Source organism: Bubalus kerabau, chromosome 3 (assembly GCF_029407905.1).
Source record: "Bubalus kerabau isolate K-KA32 ecotype Philippines breed swamp buffalo chromosome 3, PCC_UOA_SB_1v2, whole genome shotgun sequence".
Taxonomy (NCBI): domain Eukaryota; kingdom Metazoa; phylum Chordata; class Mammalia; order Artiodactyla; family Bovidae; genus Bubalus; species Bubalus kerabau.
Window position 1 is genome coordinate 115868301 of NC_073626.1, and position 18411 is coordinate 115886711.

At 39.7% G+C, this 18411-nt stretch overlaps 1 protein-coding gene across 16 annotated transcripts in view; it reads left to right on the top strand.

Moving 5' to 3' along the window:
- The window catches only part of ZRANB3 (zinc finger RANBP2-type containing 3), a 300187-nt gene that overhangs the window by 257444 nt on the left and 24332 nt on the right, over positions 1-18411 (top strand). For 15 of the 16 annotated variants that reach the window (XM_055572729.1, XM_055572728.1, XM_055572727.1 and 12 more), the window contains 2 exons: positions 12395-12800; positions 15922-16116. In XM_055572729.1, the coding sequence (XP_055428704.1) occupies positions 12395-12800; positions 15922-16116 (601 nt within the window). The remainder of the gene's footprint in view (positions 1-12394; positions 12801-15921; positions 16117-18411) is intronic. The other variant, XM_055572736.1, reaches the window with a different exon arrangement.

Sequence of the window (18411 nt, forward strand, 5' to 3'; positions counted from 1 at the left end):
CTTGCCTCCTTTGTCAAAGATAAGGTGTCCATAGATGCGTGGATTTATCTCTGGGCTTTCTATTTTGTTCCATTGATCTATATTTCTGTCTTTGTGCCAGTACCATACTGTCTTGATGACTGTGGCTTTATAGTAGAGCCTGAAGTCAGGTAGGTTGATTCCTCCAGTTCCATTCTTCTTTCTCAAGATTGCTTTGGTTATTCGAGGTTTTTTCTATTTCCATACAAATTGTGAAATTATTTGTTCTAGCTCTGTGAAGAATACTGTTGGTAGCTTGATAGGGATTGCATTGAATCTATAGATTGCTTTGGGTAGTATACTCATTTTCACTATATTGATTCTTCCAACCCATGAACATGGTATATTTCTCCATCTATTAGTGTCCTCTTTGATTTCTTTCACCAGTGTTTTATAGTTTTCTATATATAGGTCTTTAGTTTCTTTAGGTAGATATATTCCTAAGTATTTTATTCTTTTCATTGCAATGGTGAATGTAATTGTTTCCTTAATTTCTCTATTGTCTCATTATTAGTGTATAGGAATGCAGGGGATTTCTGTGTGTTGATTTTATATCCTGCAACTTTACTATATTCATTGATTAGCTCTAGTAATTTTCCGGTGGAGTCTTTAGGGTTTTCTATGTAGAGGATCATGTCATCTGCAAACAGTGAGAGTTTTACTTCTTCTTTTCAAATTTGGATTCCTTTTATTTCTTTTTCTGCTCCAATTGCTGTGGCCAAAACTTCCAAAACTATGTTGAATAGTAGCGGTGAAAGTGGGCACCCTTGTCTTGTTCCTGATTTTAGGGGAAATGCTTTCAATTTGTCACCATTGAGGATAATGTTTGCTGTGGGTTTGTCATATGTAGCTTTTATTATGTTGAGGTATGTTCCTTCTATTCCTGCTTTCTGGAGAGTTTTTATCATAAATGGATGTTGAATTTTGTCAAAGGCTTTCTCTGCATCTATTGAGATAATCATATGGCTTTTATTTTTCAATTTGTTAATGTGGTGTATTACATTGATTGATTTTCAGATATTGAAGAATCCTTGCATCCCTGGGATAAAGCCCACTTGGTCATGGTGTATAATCTTTTTAATGTGTTGTTGGATTCTGATTGCTAGAATTTTGTTAAGGATTTTTGCATCTATGTTCATCATTGATATTGGCCTGTAGTTTTCTTTTTTTGTGGCATCTTTGTCAGGTTTTGGTATTAGGGTGATGGTGGCCTCATAGAATGAGTTTGGAAGTTTACCTTCCTCTGCAATTTTCTGGAAGAGTTTGAGCAGGATAGGTGTTAGCTCTTCTCTAAATTTTTGGTAGAATTCAGCTGTGAAGCCGTCTGGACCTGGGCTTCTGTTTGCTGGAAGATTTCTGATTACAGTTTCAATTTCCATGCTTGTGATGGGTCTGTAAAGATTTTCTATTTCGTCCTGGTTCAGTTTTGGAAAGTTGTACTTTTCTAAGAATTTGTCCATTTCTTCCAAGTTGTCCATTTTATTGGCATATAATTGCTGATAGTAGTCTCTTATGATCCTTTGTATTTCTATGTGGTCTGTTGTGATCTCTCCATTTTCATTTCTAATTTTATTGATTTGATTTTTCTCCCTTTGTTTCTTGATGAGTCTGGCTAATGGTTTGTCAATTTTATTTATCCTTTCAAAGAACCAGCTTTTGGCTTTGTTGATTTTTGCTATGGTCTCTTTTGTTTCTTTTGCATTTATTTCTGCCCTAATTTTTAAGATTTCTTTCCTTCTACTAACCCTGGGATTCTTCATTTCTTCCTTTTCTAGTTGCTTTAGGTGTAGAGTTAGGTTATTGATTTGACTTTTTTCTTGTTTCTTGAGGTATGCCTGTATTGCTATGAACTTTCCCCTTGGCACTGCTTTTACAGTGTCCCACACGTTTTGGGTTGTTTTTTCATTTTTATTCGTTTCTATGCATATTTTGATTTCTTTTTTGATTTCTTCTGTGATTTGTTGGTTATTCAGCAGTGTGTTGTTCAGCCTCCATATGTTGGAATTTTTAATAGTTTTTCTCCTGTAATTGAGATCTAATCTTACTGTATTGTGGTCAGAAAAGATGCTTGGAATGATTTCTATTTTTTTGAATTTACCAAGGCTAGCTTTATGGCCCAGGATATGATCTATCCTGGAGAAGGTTCCGTGTGCACTTGAGAAAAAGGTGAAATTCATTGTTTGGGGGTGAAATGTCCTATAGATATCAATTAGGTCTAACTGGTCTATTGTATCGTTTAAAGTTTGTGTTTCCTTGTTAATTTTCTGTTTAGTTGATCTATCCATAGGTGTGAGTGGGGTAGTAAAGTCTCCCACTATTATTGTGTTGTTGTTAATTTCTCCTTTCATACTTGTTAGCATTTGTCTTACATACTGCGGTGCTCCCGTGTTGGGTGCATATATATTTATAATTGTTATATCTTCTTCTTGGATTGATCCTTTGATCATTATGTAGTGACCATCTTTGTCTCTTTTCACAGCCTTTGTTTTAAAGTCTATTTTATCTGATATGAGTATTGCTACTCCTGCTTTCTTTTGGTCCCTATTTGCATGGAAAATCTTTTTCCAGCCCTTCACTTTCAGTCTGTATGTGTCCCCTGTTTTGAGGTGGGTCTCTTGTAGACAACATATGTAGGGGTCTTGTTTTTGTATCCATTCAGCCAGCCCATAGCCTCTTCTAAGTCCATGTGTAGTGGTAACAGAAACCCTCTTGAATAAATTGAAGAAGTGAGTAAACAGAAGACAGAACCAACATGAGTCCTCTTAGCCAGTGCTGTCGTGTGCATTTGTGCATGTCTCCATACCATTTCTTCTCTTGAAGAAACAAAGTCATTTCTTTTTTTTTCTTCCGTTTTTCTTTTGTTGTTGGTACTGCTGATTTTTACTGTTGAATAAATCCAGGGTCAAAATCCCAAGAGTACAGTGCTTCTTATTTCAAGAACTTTGACTTCAAAATGGGAGACAGACCACACTGGTGCTATAGATTATTGTTTCTGCTGGTTCTACAAGGAAGGCCTTTTGGATTCTGGAATGAAATGGTGGCTTTTTTTCATATGTGAAGCATACTAATCTGGAGCACACAGAGATTCACAGAGTTGGGTAGAGAAGAGAAGGGGGAAGGAGGAGACAGAGGCAACCTGGTGGAGAAAAAGGAGAGTCCAAAGGGGGAGAGAGCAGTCAAGTCAGTAATCTCACTCCCAAGTAAAAATGGGTACTGAAGATTGGGTTCTTAAAGCTACAAAATTGATAAATAACAAAAAGCAAAGATTAAAAATCTAGAGGTTGGATTTTCAAAAATACAATATTAAAGAAAAAAAGTCACAAAAATTATAAATATATATATATATATATGAAGTTTGCTTTAAAAAATAGGATCTTTTTTTTTTGCAAAGTAATAGTCGGTTATAAAAATGAAAATTAAAAGAGTAATAGAGGACTTAAAAATTAAAAAAAAAAGAATGATCATAAAAATAGTAAAAATATATCTAGGACTTTCTCTGGTGGTGTTGTGGGCAGGGTGGGGTCAGTTCTTTTTTGGATAGTTCCTTGGTCTGGCTTATATTTCTCAAGATCTATAGGCCCCTTCCTATGTAGTCGGTACTAACTACAGGGTTTTAATCTATTGCACCTGTCACTTCCAAGGCGGTTTCCTCTGTTTTAGCTTCTTCTATTTGCTGATCTCTTCAGTGTCTGATTTCCGCCCTGACACAAGGAGGGTGGTGGTGGACGCTGTTGTTTTTTTTTTAGGCTCACTTGTTCAGTCACGATGTGGGGAGGGAGGGATGCTGCAAACAAATAACACTGGCGTGTGCTCACAGTATCTCAGCCACACTGGGCCTGCCCCCATCATGGCGCTTGTGCCCTCCCTGCCCACACTGCTCAGGCTCTAGGTTGCTCCACCGGGAACCGTCTGAGGCCAGCCCTGGGCTGCATGTACCTCCCAGGTCTAAGCCGCTCAGGTCCGGGCACTTGGGTAGTCCTCAGAGATGCAGACTCGGTTGGGCCTGCGTTTTGTGCCCTTCCCAGGTCCGAGCAGCTCAGGTGATGTGTTTGGCGAGCAAGGTCGCTGTGACTTATCACCTCTCCCATCCCTGCCGCTCGGTTTTCTGGGCATACAACCAGCGCACCTTCGCAGGCAGATGTCCAGAACCACAAGAAGTCTTAGTTAGCAAAGAAGCCTGCTTGCAGTTTGGTAGATAATGTCTCTCTGGGGCTGTGATTGCCCCTTTCCGGCTCTGGCTGCCTGTCACCAGAGGGGGATGGTCTGCAGCCAGCTAGTTCTGTTCAGTCCTTAGTTCTGTGCGCGGGCCTGGCGGTGTCTTAGGTTAGGGCTTTGCGCATGATAGCTATCCAGCAGTCTGGTTTGCTAGTCCAAGTTAGTTCGCTCAGATTGCCCTAGGGGCATTCAGGCCTGGTTCTTATTCTAAGCAATGCAGCCCACACCTCCCTGTCCAGCCTCCACTTGCTAGTGGCAGGTGCAGGCGTCTGCGCTGCTTCTCCACTGGGGGAGTTACCATTGGGCACGTAATCTGTGAGTTTTATTTATTTATTTATTTTTCCTCCCTGTTATGTTGCCCTCTGTGCTTCCAAGGCTCGCCACAGACTCGGAAATGAGAGTGTTTCCTGGTGTTTGGAAACTTCTCTCTTTTTGACTCCCTTCCCGGGACGGAGCTCCGTCCCTACCTCTTTTGTCTCTTTTTTGTCTTTTGTATTTTTTCCTACCTCCTTTTGAAGACAATGGGCTGCTTTTCTGGGTGCCTGATGTCCTCTGCCGGCATTCAGAAGTTGTTGTGTGGAATTTACTCAGCGTTTAAATGTTCTTTTGATGAATTTGTGGGGGAGAAAGTGGTCTCCCCGTCCTGTTCCTCCACCATCTTACAACCGCCTCTGAGAATACTTTTTAATGAAAGATTTCTTACGTTTTTGTTTTGTATTGTTCTTTTATAAACAAATCTGAAATAATCTTTTGTTTTATCTTTTGGTGGGGAGCGTAAAATGTTTTAGACAACTGGAATCAAATTCTTTGAAATGTAGAAGGAGACAAAAGATGCTGGTGTTATTAAACATTATTCAGTGGAGGTGACAGTGCCCTGCTTTGTATATTTTATCTTTTGTAGTCTTTGTTTTTGACATTTTATTCATTTATTTAGCTGTTTTATTTGTTCCTCTTTTAAGATGTAAGAGAAGAACCAGTTGAGGGAGTGGGGTAAGACAGTAAATTGAAAACAAACACATTAACTGGAAGACTCCTTAATCAGTGGTGAAATCCTTAGCACCCTTTTCCTTATCACTTCACTTCTGATCAGCTTCCAGGCCACTGGTTAGCTAGTGCTGTATCCTCCTCCTTTCTGGAGAAACTGAGTGGACCAAGAAAAGGCTATGGAGCCTGAAAGGAATCCCCGGACTAGCAGTCACCAATGACCTTTAGTGAGGTCCCCCACTTGGAGCTTCCTTTGGCATTTTAATGTCTTATTTTTAAATGTGAATAGACAAGCCAGGACATGGAAGCAACCTAGATGTCCATTGGAAGACGAATGGATAAGAAAGCTGTGGTACATATACACAATGGAATATTACTCAGCCATTAAAAAGAATGCATTTGAATCAATTCTAATGAGGTGGATGAAACTGGAGCCTATTATACAGAGTGAAGTAAGTCAGAAAGAAAAATACCAATACAGTGTACTAACGCATATATATGCAATTTAGAAAGATGGTAATGATGACCCTATACACGAGACAGCAAAAGAGACACAGATGTATAGAACAGTCTTTTGGACTCTGTGGGAAAAGGCAAGGGTGGGATGATTTGCGAGAATAGCATTGAAACATGTATATTATCATATGTGAAGCAGATCGCCAGTCCAGGCTCGATGCATGAGACAGGGTGCTCAGGGCTGGTGCACTGGGATGACCCTGAGGGATGGGATGGGGAGGAAGGTGGGAGGGGGGTTCAGGATGAGGAATACATGTACACACATGGCTGATTCATGTCAATGTATGGCAAAACCACTACAATATTGTAAAGTAATTAGCCTCCTATCACTTCATGGCAAACAGATGGGGAAACACTGGCTGACTTTATTTTGGGGGGGCTCCAAAATCACTGAAGATGGTGATTGCAGCCATGAACTTAAAAGACACTTACTCCTTGGAAGGAAAGTTATGACCAACCTAGACAGCATATTAAAAAGCAGAGATATTACTTTGTCAACAAATGTCCATCTAGTCAAGGCTATGGTTTTTCCATTAGTCATGTATGGATGTGAGAGTTGGAGTATAAAGAAAGCTGAGCATCAAAGAATTGATGCTTTTGAACTGTGGTGTTGGAGAAGACTCTTGAGAGTCCCTTGGACAGCATGGAGATCCAACCAGTCCATCCTAAAGGAGATCAGTCCTGGGTGTTCATTGGAAGGACTGATGTTGAAGCTGAAACTCCAATATTTTGGCTACCTGATGCAAAGAGCTGATTTATTGGAAAAGACCCTGATGTTGGGAAAAATTGAAGGCAGGAGGAGAAGGGGATGACAGATGATGAGATAGTTGGATGGCATCACTGACTCAATGGGCATGGGTTTGGGTGAACTCTGGGAGTTGGTGATGGACAGGGAGGCCTGACGTGCTGCAGTTCATGGGGTCGCAAAGAGTTGGACATGAATGAACTGAACTGAACTAAAATAAATTTATTTATTTATTAAAAAAAAACCCAACTCCGTTGGGAACATGTCAATCCCAAACTGACACACTGCTATATTTAAAATGGGTAACCAGCAAGGACCTACTGTATAGCACAGGGAACTCTGTTCAGTGTTAAGTGGCAGCTTGCATGAGAGGGGATTTGAGGGAGAATGGATACATGTATATGTATTTCTGAATCCTTTTGCTTTCAACCTGAACCTATCACAACATTGTTGATCAGCTATACTCCAATATGAAATAAAAAGTTTAAAAAAAACTGTGAAAAGACAGTGAAGGTCACCAGGTTTGGAAGAAATCCTCTCATGGGCAAAGCAGAAACCAAAGTACATGAGGACTAGTATGTAAAGCAAAAAAAGGATAGAAAAGAAGCAGAAACATTGTAATGAGCTGAAGAAAACTCAATGTGCCAGCAAATCTGGAAAACTCAGCAGTGGCCACAGGATTGGAAAAGGTCAGTTTTCATTCCAATCCCAAAGAAAGGCAGTGCCAAAGAATGCTCAAACTACTGCAAATTGAACTCATCTCACATGCTAGCAAAGTAATGCTCAAAATTCTCCAAGCCAGGCTTCAACAGAGGGCTTAGTCTGTGGAGTCATAAAAAGTCAGACGCGACTGAGCACGCACACAGACACCTCTGCTATGGACTCTTCAGTTTTAGACTAAACTGGACCACTTCCTGTGGCTTCCGTTTGTCCTGCCCTTACCTACTTGCATGCCTCTAGTTATGGAATCTCCTTTAAATGCCCGCTTCAATTCCTTCTGCTTCTCCTGCACCTGCTGCCGAGTTCCTCCCAGGCCTCACTGTGATGATACTACCTGTGAAATGTCTGCAGTTTTTCTTTCTCTGTTACCACTATCACTGTTAGGAGTTCAGGGTGGCGTTCAGTACCCAGACTCCAGCTGGGAGTCCCTGACAAAGGGGACTTCCATTTGGTAATAGCCTTGTGAATAAAAAGGAATTGGCTTTATTAATAGACCTGTAAGTGCCTGAAAGCACCCCAGGAAAATCTGGTAAAAAGGTGTATGAAAGAAACCAGCCAAAACCCAAGGCCATAATAGGACTTCCTACTTCTCACCCCAAAGTGAGCAGCAGAGAAGATTACAGGGCTCGCTTCCGGTGGAGACATGGTCCAAGAGAAGCACACCTCTGGGAAGCACAAGCCCTGAACTGTGTCCCAAGTTCTCAGGCTGAAAAAAATTCAGATTAGCAACTCACCCTCCAGGGGTTGGGACTGAGTGACTGAACTGAACTAAACTGAAGAAAACAAAAAACCTTCCATTCATGTTCACAAGAAGTAAAAGTATTGCACCCACAAAACAGGAATAAGGAAATGGAATAATCAAAGAACAAGGAAAAGCTCTTAGAAAGTGAACCTATAACATCAGAAAATAATAATCTGACAAGGACTAAAAGGAAGATAATGAGGAAATCATACAGAAAGTAGAACAACAGTGGTAGGAAAAAAATGTGAGAAAAAGCAAAGAAAATCATGATCAGTTCAGGAGATTTTCCCTAATAGAAATTCCAGGAATAAAAAACAGAGGGAAAAAAATATAAGAAAATCTCCCAGATCTGATTAAAAATATCTGAAGGACATGTTTTTTGTTTTTTTTTTTTAAACTTTACAAAATTGTATTAGTTATGCCAAATATCATAATGAGTCCACCACAGGTATACATGTGTTCCCCATCCTGAACCCTCCTCCCTCCTCCCTCCCCATACCATCCCTCTGGGTCGTCCCAGTGCATTAGCCCTAAGCATCCAGTATCTGGGTGCTTGGGATCATGAGCAGAAATCAAAACACAGGAGCACACTAAAGCCACTGATCCCCTGGCTTTTCCACCCTCTTACTGTTCCTACTGTTTCCTTCCCTGGTATCTCTTCCTCCTCATTCCACTCTCAACATGCCTCTGATTTCCATCCATGACTTTTTACCTCCTCCTCCCTCTGTTCGTGACATCCAGGCCTCTGACTGGAACCACCTCTGCTTGTCACTGGTTCCCACACAGCCATCCAGTTGTTTCTTTCCCTTCAACTGTGGACCTGCTTCCTGGAATTCACCACCCTGGCACCCACCAGTCCTCATACATATCTAAAAGTAAACTTCTATTTCTTTATCTCTTCTCTTTTTGCCTTCTATTCTAAGATAATGAGACAATAATAAGCCCATTTATCTTCCTAATTTCTCTGTTATGATAATTGAAAATGTCATTCATACAGTGTAAGAAGTCAGAAACTTAGGAGTCTGAGGAGCACTGTAGTCCCTTCCATCTTCTGCACCCCTCCCATGCAGTCAGTATGCCCTACCAGGTCTTCTTGGTGATAAGCCCATGTGTCCTGATTTCCCAGGCAGCCCTCCTATTCCATCATTCTTCTGTGTGAGGTCATCAGACATTTGAGAAGGAAATCTGTGGTGTGGAAAAGGTGAACAAAATAAACTAGTAGAAAAATTGATCCTGAAGATAACTTTAAAAAACTAATTTGTATCTTCAGATTTGAGATGATACTGCACATACAAATAAAATCAAAATACTATGAAAAAGAAACAAGAAGGAAATTTTACATGTTAAAAATATGACTGCCAAACTAAAATAATTTTATGGAAGCATTGAAAGATAAAATAGCTAAACCCTTTTAGAGGGTAAAAAGACACAAAGAAGGAAAATATGAAAGTAAAAGATGACGTAAATGTCCAGGTGCAACATTCTGCTAACAGGAATTCCAGAAAAGCAGAAGAGAGAAAATGAAGAGGGAGAAACTATCAAAAAAGAATAGACATATCCAAGAACTAGAGATGATCAATACTATACAAAATTAATAGAGTATCCTAGGTGCTGAGCAGAAATCATATAGATATAGATGACACGGATAGAGTATATAGACATAGATCATTGTGAAATTTTCTTTTTTTTTTCAATTTTATTTTATTTTTAAACTTTACATAATTGTATTAGTTTTGCCAAATATCAAAATGAATCCGCCACAGGTGAAATTTTAGAATACCAGGGATGAAAAGAAGGTTCCAAAAGCCTCTATAAAATGAAGAAAGAGTTTGCAACTACAAAGAAACATTGTCAGTATCATCAGATGTTGGAAGAAATCGAGCAATTTCTTTAAAGATTTTTGAGAATTGTTTGCCCAGCAAAACTACCAAGAGTTAGGGCAAAATCAGGTCATTTCAAGACATGTACAAGGACTCAGAAAGTTAACCTCTTTTGTAAAATCATTGTTGTTTAACTAGAAATAGCTGGTAGAATTTGTTCACATTTGCTGAATATTTGCCATATTTTCAAAGTTCAAGGAGTTCTCTTTGCAGTGCTGTTGTATGAAATAGAACATTCTCTTTAAATGTATAACTATATTTGTTTCTTTGTTACCTTTTTAACACCAAACTCCATGAGTCTGATAATCTCCCTGCTTTCCTCCACCCTTTTCTTAGAATTTCTCTTGTGCGTGGTTTTAAAAATCTTGTCTCATGGTTGATTTTATTCTTTATATTTTTGTCTAAATTCTGTAACTTCCACAACTTACTAGATAACTTTGTAATAGTATGCTGCTGCTAAGTCGCTTCAGTCGTGTCCGACTCTGTGCGACCCCATAGACGGCAGCCCACCAGGCTCCCCTGTCCCTGGGATTCTCCAGGCAAGAACATTGGAGTGGGTTGCCATTTCCTTTTGCAATGCATGAAAGTTAAAAGTGAAAGTGAAGTCGCTCAGTCGTGTCTGACTCTTTGCGACCCCACGGACTGCAGCCTACCAGGCTCCTCCGTCCATGGGATTCTCCAGGCAAGAGCACTGGAGTGGGGTGCCATTGCAATAGTATGTGAGTATATAAATAGTAGTCATACAAAATCAAAGTTGTACATTATTGAGGAGGACTTTTTTCCTAAAATATATGTTTTAATTATTCCAATATAGGAACAACGTAAGTATTCCTTCTTCTCTTCCTACCTTTTTTCCTTTTTTAGAAATTAAAATATTTTTGATTATGTACATTATTATAAAGTTTGCCATCGTAACTATTTTAAGTGTATAATTCAGTGACGTTTATTATATTAATGGTGTTGTGCAACTGACACCACTATTTTCAAACCCCATACAGAGACTCCATAACCATTTAGCAATAACTCCATTTTTCCCTTTCCCACAGCTCTCAGTAACCACTATTCCTTCTGTCTTGATTAATTTGCTAAATGTTTCTTATTCAGCACTACTAAAGAATACAGATAAGATTTATTATGTAAACTTTCTCTTTGCAACATTTCATGTCACTATAGTATCTGTAATCTATTGTGGCATAACAATTTACCCCAAAACTTAGTGCCTTGAAACCACAATAGCTGTGTATTTTTTCTCATGGTTTCTGTGGATAAAGAATCCAGCCTGGGTACAATGGAGATGACATGTCTGCTGCCTGAGAAGTGGGGCCTTTGCTAATCAATCCCAAGACTGGGAGCTGGAATCTGAAAGCTTCTTCACTCACATGTCTGACAGCTGATGCTGACCGTCACTAGGGGGCCCATGTGCGGCTGAAGAGTTGAATGCCCATACGTAGTTTCTCCGGTGTGGCCTGGGCTTCCCTACAACACGGTGGCTGTGTTCCAAAGGCTAGTGTCCCTCCTGAAAGATAAGGAGAAGGGGAGAGTGCCAGAAGCCCTATCAGCCTCAATGACTGAGCCTCAGAAGTCACACAGCGATGCTTTCATGGCATTCTGCTGACTGACACCGTTACAAAGGTCCACCCAGGTTCTAGGGAAAGGAACACAGACCCCACCTCTAAATGTAGGTGTGTCAGTGTGACATTGAGAGACAAGTGTGTTAAACGGAATAAGAATTGGCCATTTTTGTGCAGTCTGCCACAGCGTGTGTCCACCATGTACCCAATTCAGGCCTTAGCAGGACTTCTGTAAAATTAACTCCTTTAATTTACCTTAACTGCTGGCTAATCAGCTGTGGAAATGGCTGTTATCCTTTCTCTTAATTAGGAGGTTGAAATTTACACGTTGAAAAGAAGATGGAAAACATGAGATCATGAAGTTGCTGCTTTTAGAAAAGAGAAATCTGTTTCTTAGAAACAAGATAATTATTAAACTATCTCTATTAAAGAAACTGTTCTAATTCACATCTTTACTGCTATTTGAAAATATTCCTTAGTCAGGAAACTACTTTAATATGAAAAATATATTGTTTATGAACATTGTTTGTGTTTATAGTTTGGGCATGAAAACATTTTTCAAGTCTTGATTGAACTGAAATATTTAAACACACAATTGCTTCCTTTCCCTGACATACATCTAGAGGCCAAAGTACATTTTTATTATATGACTTCTATAGCCAAGTGACGTAACTTCTCTAATGCTTTAGTGTTGTCATTTGAAATTTGGGAAGAGTAATAATACCTGCCTCACAGAGCTAGCATGAAGATTAAATGAGTTGATATACATAAAATGCTTCACACGTTGTAAGTGCTAAAAAAAAAGTTAGACACAAAGTATATGGAGACAATAGTGGTATTCTACATGTATGTATATATGAAGAGTCATCACAGGGTTGAATTCATTTCCAATAGGGTATTCAAAGGATAGAGGAATATGGTTAATGACAAGTTTGTTAAGCTATTTCATTTAGGAAGAACACACTCAGTAGCCTCTTAATTTAATAACTTTGTTTTTTCCTAGTTTGAAAAAGAAAAACAGCGTGATATTCGATCATTCTTTTTACCAAACGCTAAGAAAAGACAGTTGGAGACCTCGTGTGATGAATCAAGGGTATCCCAGGAGAAAAATACTATAGTGCCAGCAGACCCTGGAAAAACAGCTACCCGAGGTGATGAAAGTGATCTTGAACCTGAAGCTAAAAAACTGAAATCGGTCACCACCGATGACCCTTGCAGGCCCCCTGAGGAGCAGCCATGCCGGCCTGGGCCAGCCAAAGCTCAGCTCGTGGTCGGGGCCTGCGAGGCCAAGGCCCAGGCCACCACCCCAGCCCTTCGTGGTGAGGGCTGGCAGTGTGCTTTCTGCACCTACATCAATAACTCAGTGTTACCTTACTGTGAAGTGTGTGAGAATCCGCGGGGCGGTGCTGGTGAGTACATGGAGGGCGACGTGAGGCGGGTAGCAGTGTGTCTTCAGATAACCTGTGTGTTTAGAGACAACTGCTGTCATCAGAGACCCATGACTGGGCTCCAACTTCAGCGTTTAAGCTGGAGGAAGAGCTTCGCATAGTGAAGACTGTGAATTTATCCCCTTGTGGAATGTGAAAAGCTCCCAGTTCTGTCAAGAATGTATATCCCCCAGCGTCTGTGACATGGCATTAATTTGGCACAAATGGACATTTCTGATTAATGCCAGCAGGACGTGAATTCAGTGGGCAGGAATAGAAGCTCTGTTGCTATGGCAGCAAATATGCCTTATAGCCATAGACCTGCTGTTTTCTTTCCTCTGTAGATAATACTTGTTTTTAAAGAAATTGTAGATTATTTTGTTTACATAGCAGAATGAATCCAGTGTAGCTTCTTTGCCTACTGAAATATTTATTGTGCCATGTTTCTCCCATGAAAAATCATAAAAATTCCTCTCTTGATCTTCTTTTAAAAACCAAATCTCACGTCTGTTTTATGAGTTTATTCTTTTCTAAAACATGCTATTTAAAAGGAATCATAAACATACCTCAGAGTATGTTTTGCTTGCGTGATATGATATGCTTGCTGGTGTTTTTGTTTTTTTTTTTTTCTTTTTTTTAATTTTTTTTTCTTTTTTTTAAATTTTATTTTATTTTTAAACTTTACATAACTGTATTAGTTTTGCCAAATATCAAAATGAATCCGCCACAGGTATACATGTTTTATTTTTGAAGTGATTATTAACAACTGTGGTTGTCTTAAGAAAACATCATCAGTATTCCTTTTTTTCCAGTTTTAGAGACCATCTTTATGGTAACTAAAAATGCCAAGTGGATGGTTTTGGAAACTAGAAAAAATTATAAATAAAATCTTATCAAAGTGTGTAATGATTATACACACTTTCCCATCATATGTGAATTCTTCAGAGTCTTGACATTAACAGAGTCTCAGCAAAGATAGAAGCTCTAATGCTGCAGTTCCTTCCTGCTTGCCTTGCTCTCCTCTGCCTTAATTTTGATCTGAAAGAAAATGTAATCAGTAGCTGAGTCTTTCCTCCTTTGATTCTGGGTGTTCCTCCCAAAACTGACAAGTCTGCCATCTGTGTGATTATATTTGTAACATGGACACCTGTTGTCTATGAACTAAATTGGAGCCACAAGCTTATCCCATATAATATCTCCCACAATTTGCATTATCTCATTCAATTTCCAACTGCTACAGGCAATAAAAATAAAGTATCTCATGACTACAAAATAATATTAGTTCACACAAAGTCTATAAATTGAATGACTGAGCAATAAAAATCATGGTTTAATAGGGTTTTATAAGTTCTGGTTTTTCTTTATGATACCAAGAGCAACAATGAAGATTTCTAGAACCATGATTTAATAAGCAAACTGTCAAGCAGTCTAAAAAAACAAAACACCTTTTGTGAATATGAAACAATCTGATTTAAGAACAATACATATTCCAAGTAACAGTGATATTACCATATATGATAGTTATAATTATTAGATTAATAATACTACAGTTTGATATAATCATTTCCAACCTTGATTTGGATGCATCCCCAAAGTATTAAAAAGCAGAATTCCAATTCATCTAAATTTTAAAATCAATACCTGCCACGTAACACTTTGAGGAAACAGTGAATTCAAAACATTAATCGAGCAATATTAGGATACAGGACTGGAAAGTCTTATAAAGTTGCTAATTAGTGGTCTCTAGTACGTTAGCGAGTACATTAATTTGTTGTAATGTACATTGAATACTTGCTGTTGTTCAGTCACCAAGTCATGCCTGATTCTTTGTGACCCCATGGACTGCAGCATGCCAGGCTTCCCTGTCCTTCACAGTCTCCCAGAGTTTGATCAGGTTCATGTCCATTGAGTCAGTGATGGCATCCAACCATCTCACCCTTTGTCATCCCCTTCTCCTTTTGCCTTCGATCTTCCCCAGCATGAGGATCTTTTCCAGTGAGTTGGCTCTTCTCATCAGGTGGCCAAAGTATTGGAGCTTTAGCTTCAGCATCAGTCCTTCCAATGAATATTCAGGGTTGATTTCCTTTAGGATTTTCTAGTTTCATCTCCTTGCTGGCCAAGGGACTCTCAAGAGTCTTCTCCAGCACCAGATTCAAACGCATTGATCACTAGAGTTGTCAGTATGTAACATTTCTCTTGTGCTTTGTTCTTAACATCTATTGCTTATCCTCTGCATCTTATACTTCATACTCCCAGATTTGTAGCTCTCATTTGAATTCCAGATTGGATGTATGCAGTGACCTACATAACATCTCCACCTGGATGTCTAAAGGGTACCTCAAGTTTAACATGTCCAAAATGGAATTCTTGATTTACAGTCACTACATCTAACACCAAAGCTTCTCTTCCCCTGTCTTCCCTACATTGTGCTAAAAACCCGGAGGCAGCATCTTTGATTTTTCCCTGTCCTCCCATCTTCATGAAGTTCCGCTAGTGTAACCTTTACAAAGTACCTTGATTCCAGTCACTACATCTTCATTGCTACCATCACACTGGAAGCCACCAGCATCTCTCTGAAGCCTCCCTGAGGCTGGTCCTTCTCTCCACAGCAGATGGAGGGAGTCTTTAAAAACTTAGATCATTGCATTCCTTTAATGACTTCCAGTGACACTAAGGCTCTAAGTCAAGAATACAGGGCCCCTGGGGCCAGGCTTCCCAGATTCCTGAGCAGCTCTCAGCTCCAGGGAGCCTCCCACCCCATCCTCTTACTCACGTATTCTCTTTAGCAGAAAAGATCCTATTTGTTTGCCTGTTTATCTCTGCCCTTTGGAATGGAATCTCTAGGAAGCAGGGACCTTTCTGACTTGTTCCCTCTGCCTTTCCAGCACCTAGAGTGGTACTTGGTGATCCCCAATAAATATTTAGAAAGAATGAACAGATGTTGCTGACTTTGTTTCTTTTTGTACAACTTAGCTGTGACATTTTTAAACTCTACTTTCTGTACTGGCTTTAGGGTACACAACGACTTTAGCTAAATATAAGTGTAAATTATTTGTTTTTCATAAATTATTTTGTTTGTTGTACAAATTTGTTCCACAAATAGATAGGCTCAGCCACACCCAGAATAAAAACAAAAACGAGAAAGATGATTCTCAGGACACCTCCAAAAAAATTCAGACTAGTTCTGACGGGGAGAAACAAGTCCTGGCACATTCAACACCTGAACCATTAACTAAGAGCAAGGAAGAAATTTCAACAACTGAGAGGGAAGACAGACTCACCCCGCAGCCAGGTGATGGTAAGTCTTTCCATTTCCAGGATCCAAGTAATAACCATATGCTTAGACATGGAACACTGTTAATAGGTTTGCGATTACTACCTTGTTCCAGGTTCCTTGTATTCCCTTTTATATTAAAAATACCAACCATTTGTAACTACATACATAAACACCAGATGGCTAGAAAAGCAGAGCTGTTGGCATTCAGATGTTACAGAGAGAGCTAAACTCATATGGGCTACATGTGCTGTCTCCAGCCTGTGCCCAGCTCCCACCAAGCTCGGCCCATTCTTGCAGTGAGAGCATGGTTTTGATATTTGGGGGTTCTTTTGGACACCATGGATTGCTTTAAGATTGACAGATGATTGACAGCCACTTAGGAGATCATTCATCCTTTACAAGTGAATTTCTTTTATTTTTTATTATTTTTGGTTGCACTGGGTCTTTGTTGGTGTATGTGGGCTTTCTCTAGTTGCAACAAGCTGGGGCCTCTCTCCATTGTGGCCTCTCTCCATTGTGGTGTGCAGGCTTCTCATTGCGGTGGCTTCTCTTGCTGTGGAGAACAGGCTGTAGGCACATGGGCACAGTAGTTGCAGCGTGCAGGCTCAAGAGTACAGGCTCAGTAGTTGTGGTGCACGGGCTTAATTTCTCTGTGGCATCTGGGATCTTCTCAGACCAGGGATCAAACCTGTGTCCCCTGCACTGGCAGGCGGATTCTTATCCACTGTACCAGCAGGAACCCATACACATGAATTTCTTTTAAGTGGCTACAATTAATCAGCATATTTTATATTTTGAGTTTTGAGGGTTGTTGTTTTTTTAAGTAAAATGTTTTTAAGGAACATAATTTCAAGACTATGTGAATCATGACCAACCAACCATGTAGTGTCTCAGGTTTATTTACTTCTTTCCTTGATTCCATTCATTATTTATGGCTGCAGTGGTTGGCAAATACCAGCCTGTATGTCATCCATCACAATCTTTATGGGCCAGCTGGCAAAAGATTGTGAGTACTGTGGGGTTATTTTCTTTGTTACTCAGTTTGTGACCATAGTAACCAACAGGTTGATGTTTCATTATAACAACCCCAAAGTGTTCAGGATGGATTGTCAAAGTTTTTCTTTTAAGTTAGTTGCTGTTAAACATAGATATAGTTTAGAGTTGGATTCATAGCTCTAAAAAGATAAAAGTGTTAGTCACTCAATCGTATCCAACTCTTTGCAACCCCATGGACTGTAGCCCACCAGGCTCCTCTGTCCATGGAATTCTCCAGGCAAGAATACTGGAGTGGGGTGCCATTCCCTTCCCCCAGGGCTCTTCCCATCGGCAGGCAGATTCTTTACTGTCTGAGCCACCAGGGAAGTTAAACATAGATATAATTCGGCATTGAATTCATAGCTCTAAAATGAAATGTTTATTAAGTATTTCTAAACTCTAGGCATCTTCCTTCTGTACTCAGCTGTCCTTTCCTCTAATTCCTCAAGGTCTTCCCAAAACTATCTCACAATAGATTCTGTTCAGGTCTGTTAATTTTCGCGGCCTCTCAGTAGACAATCTGGACTCGGTTGTCTTGTCTCTAGTGCCCTCGTGTGTACTGCGACAGTGCCCCCAGCGAGGAGGAAACCATTGCTTTCGGACAGTGTCCAGGTCAGCGAACAAAACATCAGACCCAGAGTCAGCGACTGGCACTTGTCGTCAGCTGGGCCATGAGACTCTCCATCTACAGCAAGGAAATACTTGCTTGTTAGTTACAAATTGGTCCCTTGATGAAGACGTATGTTAGCTTTACCTACACATTCTTTTCGAAAATCACTAGACTTGTAGAAATTCTATTCTGCTGGTGAAATTTGCATTGGCCTCATCCAGTAAACAATGCTGGTATTTTCCCCTGCACCTATTCCCTCTTCTTTTTTTCTCTCTTTACTTCTCAGATCACTGGGCTGCAAAAGTGATATTCTTCACATCTTCCCACTGACATGGATTTCCTTGAAAAACAAGAAAGAGAAGGGACATTGTAGTAAGATGCTTCTACCCACGTATGCTCTTTTAGAACCAGAGTGACGTATACCACTCTGGAATTGTAGCTTCATTCTAACTGGAATTCTAAGGGTCTAGAAGGAAGGCCGTATCTTCAAAAGATGCTATCTGGTGTTTGGAACCATTAAATTATACTACCTGAAAAAAATGAAAAATACATTCCCTGATGTAACTAGTAGCTACCAAAAAACATCAGCTGATTTGGAGTTGTTCTCATAAGGCTTTTTATCGAAGAGTGACTTCTGATCTTTAAGCATTAACCACAGTTCTTCAAATCTG